Source organism: Trichosurus vulpecula, chromosome 7, assembly GCF_011100635.1.
Source record: "Trichosurus vulpecula isolate mTriVul1 chromosome 7, mTriVul1.pri, whole genome shotgun sequence".
Classification (NCBI taxonomy): Eukaryota; Metazoa; Chordata; class Mammalia; order Diprotodontia; family Phalangeridae; genus Trichosurus; species Trichosurus vulpecula.
The window spans coordinates 225,036,568-225,050,077 of NC_050579.1; the positions used below are offsets into that span (position 1 = coordinate 225,036,568).

At 34.7% G+C, this 13,510-nt stretch overlaps 1 protein-coding gene across 1 annotated transcript in view; it reads right to left on the minus strand.

Moving 5' to 3' along the window:
* FAM83B (family with sequence similarity 83 member B) overlaps positions 1–13,037 on the minus strand; it is an 83,496-nt gene extending 70,459 nt beyond the window's left edge. The window contains exon 1 of the mRNA XM_036769450.1: positions 12,594–13,037. Within this exon, the coding sequence (XP_036625345.1) occupies positions 12,594–13,037 (444 nt within the window). The remainder of the gene's footprint in view (positions 1–12,593) is intronic.
* Positions 13,038–13,510: the final 473 nt, after the last annotated feature.

Below are 13,510 nucleotides of genomic sequence, written 5' to 3' on the forward strand. Positions count from 1 at the left end.
ACACAAATTTGATCATATTTTCCCAAGCTGATCAAGCTAATCTACTCACAGCCAATTGAGAAATCTTCTAATAGATATTGCATATGTTGCACATACATTGCTCTATGGCCTCAGTTTCTATATAGGGAACATACAAGCATTCCATATTTCCTTTCGCATTACACCATCTTAGAGCAGAAAGCAAAAAAGGGAATGAGAGTTCTCTGCCTTGTCACAAATGCAAAAATAATTGTGAAGCAAGATAAGCATTGTGGTAACTTTCCATTCTTCAGATAACATACTATTTAGGTACCACAGTATATAGTTTGTTGTTCATTACTGTATCATGATGCTTATCTAAGATGCAAATAAGTATTCCTTGTGATCACAATATTCTGCTTGGAAGACACCTCTATATGGACATGAAACAGAGAGACTGCCAAAAAGGGATGAATGAAACAATCTAAAAGAGAGGGGAATAAGGATGTATCAAGTGCCTACAATGTGCCAGACGCTGTGCTAAGAGCTTTATAAATATTATTTCATTTGATTTTCACAACAATCCTCACAGGTAGGCAGTATTATTATCCCATGATTACAGTACAGGAAACTAAGGCAGAAAAGACGTTGGGTTAAGATTTGAACTCTGGTCTTCTTAATTCCAGTCTCAGTGCTGTACCCACCATGCTACCTAGCTACTTCTTAAAGGCTCCTGAAAGGAAGACAAATGAAGGAATGTAGTTGTTTTTGTTAAGTTGTCTCAGTCGTGTCTGACTCTGTGACCCCATTTGGGGTTTTCTTGGCAAAGCTACTAGATTGGTTTGCCATTTCCTTCTCCAGCTCATTTTACAGATGTGGAAACTGAGGCAAACAAGGTTAAATGACTTTCTCAGGATCATACAGGTAGTACAATACACAAATTACCTCACATGTAAAAGATGTTCTTTCCTTGCCTCCTAAAATCCCTAGCATCTTGAATATGTCAGGTACTATATTTTCTAAAAGAGTCCTTTGCTGATGCCCCCTTCCTCCACTGAGTTGTTAAACCTCTCTCCCTCTTAAAATAATGTGAATTACTTTGTATATACAGCTAGGTCTGATTTAGTAACAAATAAACAAGGAAAGGAAGGAAAGAAAGAAAGAAGGAAGGAAGGAAGGACCATTTGAAGTGGTTTTATGTGTTAGAATTTGAACTCTTCAAAATTAACATTTTGTTAAATATAGTAATTGATTACAGACTAATAGAAATGTGCAATGCAAATTTAAATATTGCGAAGTTTTCATGGCTCTCATTCACACAAATGGAGATTTGACTGTATATTGTACTGATTTATTTTTATATATACAACATCCCCAAGAAAATAAAATCTTTTTGAGGACAAGGACGCATACACACATATACATATGTATGTGTGTATGTATGTGTATACATATATATTAGTAAAAAAAATGAACCATTTGAAGTGGTTTTATGTATTAGAATTTACACTATTCACAGTTAACATTTTGTTAAATATGATGATTGGTTACAGACCAATGGAAACAAGTTTTATTTATTGAATTGACATTTCTTACCAAACTCCCTATGACAATCATTATATCATATGGCAACACTACTGACTGAACAAAGAGCGGGGGAAATGGATAGTGTGCTGAACTTGGCAGTCAGGAAGAGAACATCCTGGAACCTTGGGCAAGTTACTTTTTGATCAGTTTTCTCAGTTAAAAATTGGTTAACAGTAACATTTACCTCACAGGGTTATTTTAAGTATCAAAGGAGAAAACATTAAGAAAATCTTTGTAAAACTTAGAGCATTATATAAGTACTAGTAATTATTATTACTATTATTCCTGAAAATATAGCTAATCTTTCATTTCTTACCCTTTTCCTTCAGAATAAACTGTACCTCAGTATCCATTTTCATTGAACAAATGAAGTAACACTGTATGAGGAAAAGTGTCACAGATAATGACAGTAGCTTTAAACATAGGCAAACCACTGACTTCATTAACTTACTACAAATAAATTCATAATAGACAGATAGAACACTTTCTACTACTAAACAACCAGGTACTTAATAATAAGTGCAATACAAGTGGAGAATTTTAAATTATGTGTAGCCACTTAATCCCCCCCTTTTTCATATTGTACAGTTTTCTGGTTTTTAATATACTTGTAAAAGGGATGGAGAGCAGAGGGGGACAGAGAGACATACAGGGAGAGAGGGAGGGAGGAGAAAGAGAGAGAAGGACGAAGAGAGAGAGAATGAGAGAGACAGAGAGACAGACAGGCAGAGAGAGACAGAGGCAGAGAGAGAGAGAATGTCTCTGTCATTTAAGTGGACTTTGACTGAAAGGATACAAGTGCTTTAGGCAGGAAGTGTTATCACTCTCTGAATCATACTCTAAATATGTACTAAGCAATACTGCCATATAAACAAGAGTTACTCAAACCAGTGCTCCCTGCTCAGTTGACGGATTAAGAAAGAATTTAGATATTTAAAATTCATGAATTTAATGGTTTGTATTATACCTGCCTTTGGGGGAGAAAGGCACACATGTTGTACTGTCTCATTTAAACACTATTAACCTACAGAGAATTCAGTAAAGAAATCAGTGTAATCAAATCATCATGTGTTTTTAAAGAAAAAAACATCTTTTGGGATTTTATGAAGCATTCTACATACTAGAAGCTAGCACAAGCAGTTAAGTCTTTAGCACCTCTGTTATCTTTTAGAAAATTCCAAAGATGACGCACTTGTTTTGCTTAACTAAGTGTGGATTAATACTGACCTTTCCCTACTGAAGTAATTTAGTTCCTAATGAAGAACACGCCTGTTTGTACATCTTTTCAGCAGATAAAGCTTGAAGCAGCCAATCTATGTCTACAGCAGCTTCTTTTTTATTTTCAAACTGGATGGTATATTTGTCTTTATTTATTTACTCTTGAGTCCAAAAGCCTTCCCTACTAAATAATCAACTTTGGGATCCTTTCTGATGCTGTGCAAGCAAGCTGATCATAATGTATAAGATGTTGATGATTTTTCAGAAATCCATCTGAGTCTTGCCAGGAGTAAATCCTTTCACGTTCTGCAACCAGCTAAGGACAACGGTGATTCTGTATAACTAAACCTGTTTGGCCCTGAAACAGTGAATGATTTCACTCCAAAGGGGAAAAGAGCTGAGAAGAAAATTAAAGAGTATCCTACAGAGTCTCTGGTGTAAGGATTAAACAAAGACCACAGTATCAACACACATTTAATAAGTGCCTACTATGTGTCAGTGCTATTCTAAATGTCACGGTCCTTGTCATCAAGAAACATACACTCTAATAGTACAGGGTTTCTTACCTTAACAAAGGAATGTGTGTGTATCTGTGGATGTGTGTGATGGACCCCTCTGTCCATCTGAAGAAGTGTGTAGATACCTTCTTCAAATAATGTTTTTAAATGCATAAAATAAAATACACATTATTACAAAAGAAACTAATATTATGGTTATCAAAATATTTTTGTTTACATTCATGGACTCCAGGTTAAGAAGCCCTGGTTAATGGGAGAAAAAAAAACCTACATACACATGGAGAAATATAAAAGGTAGCATTAATAAGAAGGCACTAGCTGCTGGGTGGAACTGGAAAGTCCTCCTGCAGAAGGTAGGTGTAGTTTAACCTTAGTTTTGAAGGAAACCAATGATTCCAAGAGGCGGAGGTGAAAAAGGAACGCTTTCAATGTATGGTATGGGGGTAGGAGGGGAGTGATGGGACAGAGAAAGATAGCCCATACAGGGGTACAGAGAAAGATAGAATGTCTTATGTGAGGAATACCAAGTAGGTTAATGTGAAAGGGTTGTAGAACATGCGGAGATGGTATAGTATATAAGAATACTGCAAAGATAAGAAGGAGCCAGGTTATGATGAGTTTTAAATGTTAAAACAGAGATTTTTTTTTTTTACCTGAGATGTAATAGGTTAAGTGTGATGGAGTTCAATGACTGGGCACGGAGATGGGGAAGAAATGGTCAGACCTAAATGTTAGGAAAATCACTTTAGAATCTATGTGGATGATAGATTGGAATGGGTAGAGAACTGAAGCAAGGAGAGTAATTAAAAGTCATTGCAACAGTCTAACCAAGAGAATCTGAAAGACACAGGAGAAGTCCCACAGCAGACTAGCAGGACAATAAAGAATCTGAAACTCGTTGGTAAAAATAAGAGGACAGATGATTTGACCAGGCAGATCATCACATCTAGAGAGAACCAAAACGATATAAATATTGAGGGAAACAATCAGCTGAATTCTCCTCTATCTCCTGAAACTTTGTCACACACACAGATTTCTTCAACCAGAAATCATCTAATATAAGCCTTCATTTTATAGATGATAAAGCATAAAAAGGTTAAATGACTTTCACAAAGTAGCAAACTGGATTCTGAAACCAGGTCCTCCAACTCTATTTTGCCTTACTTATTTCTACCAATAGTTACCTTTTTCCGCTCATGACTATGAGGTAATTTGTTCTATAGTTACACAATTTCAGGAAGACACACCAAAACAAAAAAAGATTATTCCTCGAAGAGATATCTTAATATAGTCTAGTTGATATATAATACATAAAACTACCATAAATAATGTTTAAGTAACAAAGAATATTAGAATATAAAAATAATGATGATTTTGATTATGATGATATCTTTTATAGAACACTTTAAGGTTTGCAAAGCACTTTTACAATTATCTTATTTTATTCTTGAAATCACCTTGGGAGGCAGGTGCTATTATCCTCATTTTATAGATAAGGAAACTGAGGCAAACAAGTTAAGTGACTAAGTAAGTATCTAAGGCAGGATTTGAATGCAAGCCTTCCTGACTACAGGTCCAGTGCTTTATCCATTTTACCACCAATGTATATGGTCAAGCTTTGCTAATGTATTGGTTAGGTGTGCAGCTCTCCCTTCCCCCCCCCCCGTTTTAAAAATTAACTTGTTACAAGGAACTGCTTTATTGGGAGGGAAATATTCAAAAATGTAAGTGACATAAAAACAAATATATCAAAATTATTTTTAAAACAGTGCAAATAAACTTTCATACTTTAAATTGTCTACTTTTACTAAATGACTTTTTTTTCTCCTTTGTTTGTTACAACAGATGGTTTGCTAGGATGGGCAAAGGGAGGATATATTCGGAAATGAGTGTGATGTAAAAAGGAAAAGATATTAATAAAATTAAATTTTAAAATATATAATACATGCTAAGCATGGAAATCAGAGTTCATTCACGTCTTTGAATTGCAGTAGCTCAAGGACTGACTAATCAGGGAAAATTTCCAGAAAGAAACAAATTTTGAGTTGAATTGTGAAGACTAGTGCCATAATGATTGTGAGAAAGAGTCAGGACAAAGAAAACTCAGGTGAAGAATTGGAAATTTAAGAACAAAGATGTTCTTATAACCCTAATTACAAAGGTTATATTGAGCTGAAGAAGTGTTTTGCAAGAGTACCATATTTTAGCTTGGTGACACAGAGTGGGAAAGTGACATGAGATAGTTTTGAATTTATCAGTTGGATTGTGAGGGGGTAGTGAATGGATCAAGGAAGAATAATTCATAACAAAATAATTCAGTTAATGAACTGCTTAGTTGACACAGGTTGGAAGGAAATATTTGAAAGAATTCAGTAGGCAGGACACTTATAAAGAGTATTTTTGAGTAGACTAGGTGCCAGCTTACCTTGACTTTTGTAATGGCTAATTCATACATACATACATATAAACACATATGTACACACACACACACGTACACACACACACACACATATAGATATATATAGATATAAAGTCTTGGGCTTTAATGACATACTTAGTTACAGCAATGAAGAGTGGCAGCAATACCTAAATTTTGCGGTGTATTACAAAACACCTTAGGAGATTTTCTGTCCTAATTCCCAGAAGACTTCTGCTTATGAATTTTCCATTCTACACTTCACAGTAACATAGTTTATATTTAAGAATCTATCCTAAAATTAGGAAATAAAGAAGCATGTTATCATCAAAGTTAAACATCTCCATGGGCAAGCCTTTCAAGATGTCTTGACTGTAGTATTCCACTAGTGAGAAAGGGACTAAGAAAACAAATTACCTTAATGAAAGATGACTTTGGTTAAGAAATCAAAGAATGCTAACAGCAGTTCACAGCAATTGAAGAAAGAGACATATATCATCTTGGGAACTCTTCTTGACAGACAAATAATTACCTGGGAAAATTTTTCATAGATACTATCAGTCATCATACAACTGACCCAATGATAATGAGTCAACTTCCCAGTGAAATTTAAAATCTGAAGGAAATATCCTTAAGGGATGGGATGGTTTCTTCTTCATCTTTGAACCCCACACATTGCCTTGGATACAAAGACCTCCACAAAAACTGTTAGATCCACAAATGTATGAAGACAAGACTTGAAAGTGATTTCCTTTTTAATCACAAATGAGAAGTGTCTATTTGGATTCTTTTTTTTTCCTGAAAGACTACTTATTAAAGAAGTTCTCAACAATTTCTACTTTGCTGTCACAAAAGTAATAACAAGATTTAAAGGTTTCTGAAGCATCAGAACAATCACAGGTATCATTCTGAATAGAAGTTGAATGGTTCCAGAACATTATTATTGAGAGGTATATAAGAACTTCAGGTATATAAATAATGACTTAAAATAAATAAGATTTAAATAATATACCTGTTGCTGAGATAGATTATATATGCTTCCCATTCTTATTAATTCTCTTGTCAAGGGAGTTTAGTTAGGTGGACCTACTGCACTTTCAAGCTTTAGGGATTCTACAGTTTCTTACAAGAATTTATTCACTTACGAATCTTCTATAATATGCTATTTACTTTTCAAAACTATACCTCATCCCAGTCGTAAATAAAAAAAAATGAATTTGAATGATGTTCATAAATCCTTTCCCAGATATTGTCCTATTTCTTAGTACCATTTTGAACTTAATTTTGGGTCTCTAGAAAATTTTACAGTACAACTGTCCAAATGAAAGACTTGAAGATGAAAACTTAATTATGTTTTTTAAAGAATAATCACATTACATGTTCACATTTGTGATGCCACAAAAATTACAGACTTATCATACGTGACTACCCTCCATGCAGTCTTTGATTCAACTAAACTGGTCCTGTTATTCCTCACATACAAAGCTCTATGACCCATCCATCCACATGCCCTCATTTGAACTGTTCCCCTTACTTGGAATGCACTCACTCCAAACCACAACCTCTTTGAATGTCTGGGTTCCTTAAAAGCTGAAGTCAAATGTTACCTCCTACAAAAAGTCTTTCTTGATACCACATCACACATACTGTTAATGCCTTCCCCCTAAAACTTACTTTGCATTTAGAGAGGCAGTAGAGTAAAAGGAAGTTAACCTAAAGGACAGAAATATTGGGGTTCAAGTCCTGTCTCAGATACATACAGGTTATCTGATGCTGGGCAAGTCACTCAACATCTATGTGATCTGAGCAACTCATTAAAACTACAGTTATCCCTTACACATGGCAGGGGTTAGGGCCTCCATTTTTAAAATTTGCTTTAAATATTTTGGCCCTAGCTTTGCACCATAGAAGTCTGAATGTTATTGTATTAAAAGATAAAATGTTAATATCATATGTATGTGTGTATATATATATATATGTTATGCATTTCTGAGTTTCTGAACTTTTCCTGTGTTATCTGCTAGCTTTCACATGTCATCAGAAGCTTCTGCAAAACTCCCCAAAAATTCTCATTTAATTTCTGACACTGAACTACAATATATTGAAACCATGATAGGGAAATTCACTATGTGGAAGGGATTACTGTATTGATCTACATTGGCAGAGGGAATTTCCTTATTGAGAGTTCTTTATTCCAATAGAATCAGAGGTCAAAGCCCTACCCCCAAACAGTAGAACATAAATTTCTTGAATGGAGCAATTATTTCATTTTTTTTGTCACTGTGCCCTTTGTGGGTAGCACAGTGTTCATTAAATGTTTGTTGAGTGCTTGATTTATGAGAAATGATCTTTTTGAATAGAAATTAAAGAATAGAAAGTTTGTTATGAAAAACTAACTCTGACAAATTCTCAAGTGTATTAAAATCTGACTTACCTGAATAAATGTTATTAATGTAAACCATACAAGCTCAGGGACTGAATTGCTTGACACACCCAATGTTTTAAAAATTCTTACTATTGACAAGTTGTCATTAATATGATTTAATCTTTTTGGGGCAACCTTTTTGCACACAGACATATGTTCAATCTTAATAGTGCATATTTTTAGAGTACTTGTAAAGGGTCACAATAATCTTGTATGATAGTTTAATGAAAGAAAGATTATTCAACTTTTCCAGATGAGAGAGATGAGGTTCCTAGAGGTAAGGTGATTTGTCCCAAATCAGACATCTATTGTGACAGGGCCAGAAATAAATCTCTACTTCTGATTTAAAGTCTGGATGGTATTATTTTCACTATTCCACTACTCTCCATATGTTATCATGAAAACTTGACTTCTAGATAACAGAAGATCATAGAAGAAGAAATAGATTTAAAGTCAGGAGTGATCTGGAGTCATCTGCTCCAACCCCCTCATTTTGTATATGAGAAAAATGAAGTCCAGAGAGATGGGTCACCCATATAGTATGAAGTAGAGCCAACATTCAAACCCATGTCTTGTGACTCTAGATCTTTTCACTGACAGATGATGTTATTTATGCTTTGGTGAACAGCTGCACACTCCTTCAAATTCCTTAAACTCAATCCAAAATAAGGCCATCATTCTCTTCTGCTCACACAATAAGTCATATCACATGCCTTCTCTCTCCCCCCAAAAAGCCAAACGAACACAAGACAAGAATCATAGTTGCTTCATATCCACTTTTTTTGGAATAAGGACAAAATATTGATGAAAACATGAGAAACGATCACGTTTAATAACAACAACGGAAATGAAAACATAATAATGTTAACTGCAATTAATAAATTGCAATAATCAATGTAGTTTCCAGATAACAGATGAAGAAATACACTTGGAAAGAAGATGCAAAATATATAGACATCGTTAATAGATGCTTGTCTAATATTGTATATGCTACCATTTTATCATCCAGTTCTAGTTAAGAACAGTAACTCAGGAGTGAGATTATCTATATTCAAATACTACCTCTAATTCTTTGCACCTCTACGCACTAGACAAAACTCTCTATATCCTAATTTCCTCATTTATGAAATGAAGAGGTGGGAGTGGATGTCCTTGGAGGTATCTCCAGCTCTAGAACTATGATTCAATAAGGTTATGTAAGTGACTTTCAAAGGGTTAACTGAATATTGGAAATTGAGTATGGTATTTTTTTTAAAAGGCATGCATTAACTTAAAAACATTAAAAAAACTTAACACATTATGCTTTCTTTTTGCAAATGATTCCATTTTCCATTACAACCACAAAAAGACCCTTTTGATCCCAGGGCAACTGTTTATACTTAGTCTTGAATATCCGAAGGATTTAAGGACTAAATTACACCACATCTTCAATATGGCACAAATATTTGAATAAAACAGGCTCAAAGAATGTGTCAAGTCCTTTCAGGAGGAGGTAAAGTTTTCTCTTAAAAGTTACCAATAGATTACCCCCAGTTTAAGAAGATGTGCTAGATGAATTTAGACGTTCATATTTCTCTCTCATCAAATGATCTTATATTAAGTTCTCTGTATACATATTGTATCTAGTAGAGATGTCAAATTCAAATAGATATGGATGCCTGTGTTTCATATTGACTTAGAAAATCTATTGTATTGTATTGTTTTGTTATTTTGTTAAACCTTTCCCAACAGCATTGTAATCTGGTTTGAGCCTCTCTCCAACAAGTCAAATTTAGGAATTTGGCATTTCTGCTCTAGCAAAATATCCTTGAGGGATTTGAGGGGGAGGGGGACAAGAGGAAGTAATCTTTGGATCTTTATCATCCATCACAGAATCTTATAGATGGTAGGCATTTAATTAATACTTGAATTGAACAGTTTCTTTGCAATATCAGTTTTCCCAGTATACCTTCCCTATTTGGCTACCACACCCGAAATCTCACTGACTTCAAATTCTTCCTGGGATAATATAAATGGGTATATCTAAGACATAAGAAACAGCTAAGAAGTTTTTCTCAAATACCTCAAGATCTGCTATATACCAAAAAGAGTTCCTGAAGCCATATAAACATCTACTTGGACAGCCACCATATTTAGGTTTCAAACTATGCTTAGTCCAGACTTACAAGATTCAAGGTTTTTCTCCTTAAATGAATACAGTGTTCCAAAAGAGCTGTTAGCTTATTGTTGACTAATAAACCCATAATTACAATGTTTGCCTTACCAGCGACCTTTAACCATTAGTACTATACTTCTCATTTATCAGTAAACATTATAGCTTAAAAACAGTGGGTCTCAAAACAGAGTAAGTAGCAATTCAAGTGTTGACTAAAGTCATATTTATTAATCTACTACTTCCAGTGACTCAGTCATAGTTTTGAAATAACTTTTGTACACCAAATTACAGAAATATGATAATTCAGTTTGAAAAATGGGACTGGCTACATTTACTAAACCAAAATTAGAATAAACTAAAACTTCCTTCAAGGTGAACAAGTTATAGATGCTAAAAAATATTATTTCACAGAACAACAGACTGATTTTTTTTAAAGAACATTGACTGGACTCTGGGCCAAAAAAAAAAATACCTGAAAAGAACCTGTGCTATAAAATACCCGAGTTATTATCCAGTCTCCACTTGAAGGCCACCAAGGAGGAGGGAACATTTACTTTTTAAGGTAACCAATTTCACTACCAGATATCCACAAAGTTTTTTTTTTCTTGACATCAAGTCCTAAATCTGTGTTTTTGTGACTTCTATTAAATTTCTCTTGGTTCTACCCTCTGAGACCAAACTACACAAGTCTTCTCTATCCACATGACAATTCCTCATATAAATTACATGCAGTTATAATTCTGCAACCCCCACTCCAAGAGTCTTTTCTTGCAACTAATCCTCATATGACATGGGCTCAAGATTTCACCATTCTGGGTGACCTCCTCTGCACATTCTCAAATTTATCAATGCTCCTCTTAGACAAAGATTCAAAGAATAGAATAATACTATCCAAATAAGGCCTAACAAAGGCAAAGTGCAGAAGTAATATCACCTCCTTATTCCTGTGAGCTATTTCTTAATGCAGCTAAAAACTGAATTCAACTTTTTCACTACAGCTTCACAGTACTGATTCTTATATATTTGTTCCCCCCAGACTAATGGCTATCTAATCATATCTAACTTTCCCCTCTTAAGACTTATCAAGTTGGGTGTTTTTGTTTTGTTTTGCTTTGTTTTTGAAAGCCAAATTCATTGAATTTCACATTGTAACACTCAGACCAATGGCATAGCAAGTTAAGAATTATTTTTGTCATCCAGGATCCCTTCCAGATTATCATCAGTGTTAAAGGAAAAAAAAATACATACCCACTACCTTTTACAATGCCGTATACATGAAATCTCTACACAACCACAGCTCTCGATTATTCCTGGTAAGCTTTTTTTCCCCTGTCATACAAGTTGGTAGAGAATTCAAAGTTTTAGGGTCTTCAATTTTTGTTCTACAGATCATAGGATCAAATATTTAAAGACAGGGAGAGAATTTGGAACTCTAAAGTTTTGACAGCAGATGCTCAAAAAAAAGTTGTTTTTGTATGCAACCGGGAAAAAAGTATACAGGCAATGGGGCACAGAAATCTAGCTTGCCCTACAAGAAAGTAAGGGGAAAGGGAATGGGGGGCAGTGGGGTGACAGAAGGGAGGGCTGACTGGGGAATGGGGCAATCAGAATATATGCCATCTTGGAGTCGGGGGAAGGTAGGAATGGGGAGAAAATTTGTAGCTCAAAATCTTGGGGAAATCAATGCTGAAAACTAAAAAATATTTAATAATAAAATATGGAATTAAAAAAAAATAAAGACAGAAGTGTTCATAAAGCTATCTAATCGCCATCTCCCTATTTTACAGGTAAGAGAACTAAGGGTGAGATGTTAATTGAACTGTCCAAGGGCATATAGGAAATCAGTGACAAAAGCTGGTTTGAATTGATTCGACTTCTTTTTACTATACCATAATACCTCTCTGAAGTTATGGAAATAATTCAAATGAGAGATGATATGGGCTTGAACCAGTTGTGATGCCCACTTGAAGGAAGAAAAGGGATGAACGTAAAATATGTGGAAAAACATTGTTTTCAAGTACTTCAATGTCTGATTGACAGAGAAGAGAATCATAGAACATTCAAGTACCTACTTCTAAGTACCTATTATGCCATAAAAAAATCTTACAAATATGTCATTGTCTTATAACTGAGCTCTAAAATTATTGTTATATTCCAAAGATAGTTACTTAATGTGATACAGAGCATGGTTGTACATTAATACATCCCCTGCCTTAAACATAATTCAATTCTATTGAGGCAGGAAATAAAATGTTATACAATGCGCGCGCACACACACACACACACACACACACACACACACCCCTTCATTCTTACCTTTCTTGCTTCTCTGATCATCTTGCGAATAGTTTCCTTTATGGTAAGAAAATGTGCTCGTGGTGGATGGAAAAGCAGATCTATATGGGTACCTCCCAGGAGTCCAGGCATCACATAGGGCCATCCCAAATCTAAGTTTGGTGCTTCCACATCAGACTCAACAGGCCAGTACGTTCCTGAAGAAGAGGTGTCATCACAAGAATTGTCAGAGCCATGGACTGCGCTTTGTGCAAATTTCTGAACATTTTTCAAAATATAGTTAATTTCCTCCTCAGCCAGAAACTCTGAGCATCGCTCTTTGGCAAGAAATTCTTGGTATGCTTCTACTCCATTCTGTATTAAAGTATCAACAGCTACCCGATACCATTCCTTATAATGAGGTTCAATATAGTTGTCTGATTTGCATTCATCATTCAGTGATGAAAGCAGAGATGATGTTTCCATTTTTGCAGATGTTTGGCAAAAAGCACTTTCAAAAATCCATTAGTGCGACAGGAAGATGGTCCTGAAGGGAAGGAGAAAGAAAAATCAAAATTTGTTTGACTTTCTGCACTTCAAATTATTTATGATACAACATTTATGTGACACTTAAGCTTCTCAAGTCCTCTTAGAAATATGTTAGAGATATGTTTCAGCCCCCAGCTTTGCAACAGCTTTCCCACATGCTGTTACATCTCATTCAACAACCTGATGTATAGGTTTTCTTTTATGATCTATCTCTTGGTCACCTTTTACTATGACATCCCTCCTTTCTTCACCAATAACAAAAAAAAAAAACTATCTTCTCTAAAAGTCACAAATAACAGACCATTCTATATTTCTGTCTTAGAGTAAGCAGATAAACTATTTTCAATTTGTTTTTGCTTTCTAAGATTTAATTTGCAATTTTAAAAGGATGTATGGTTAAGATGTCCTTC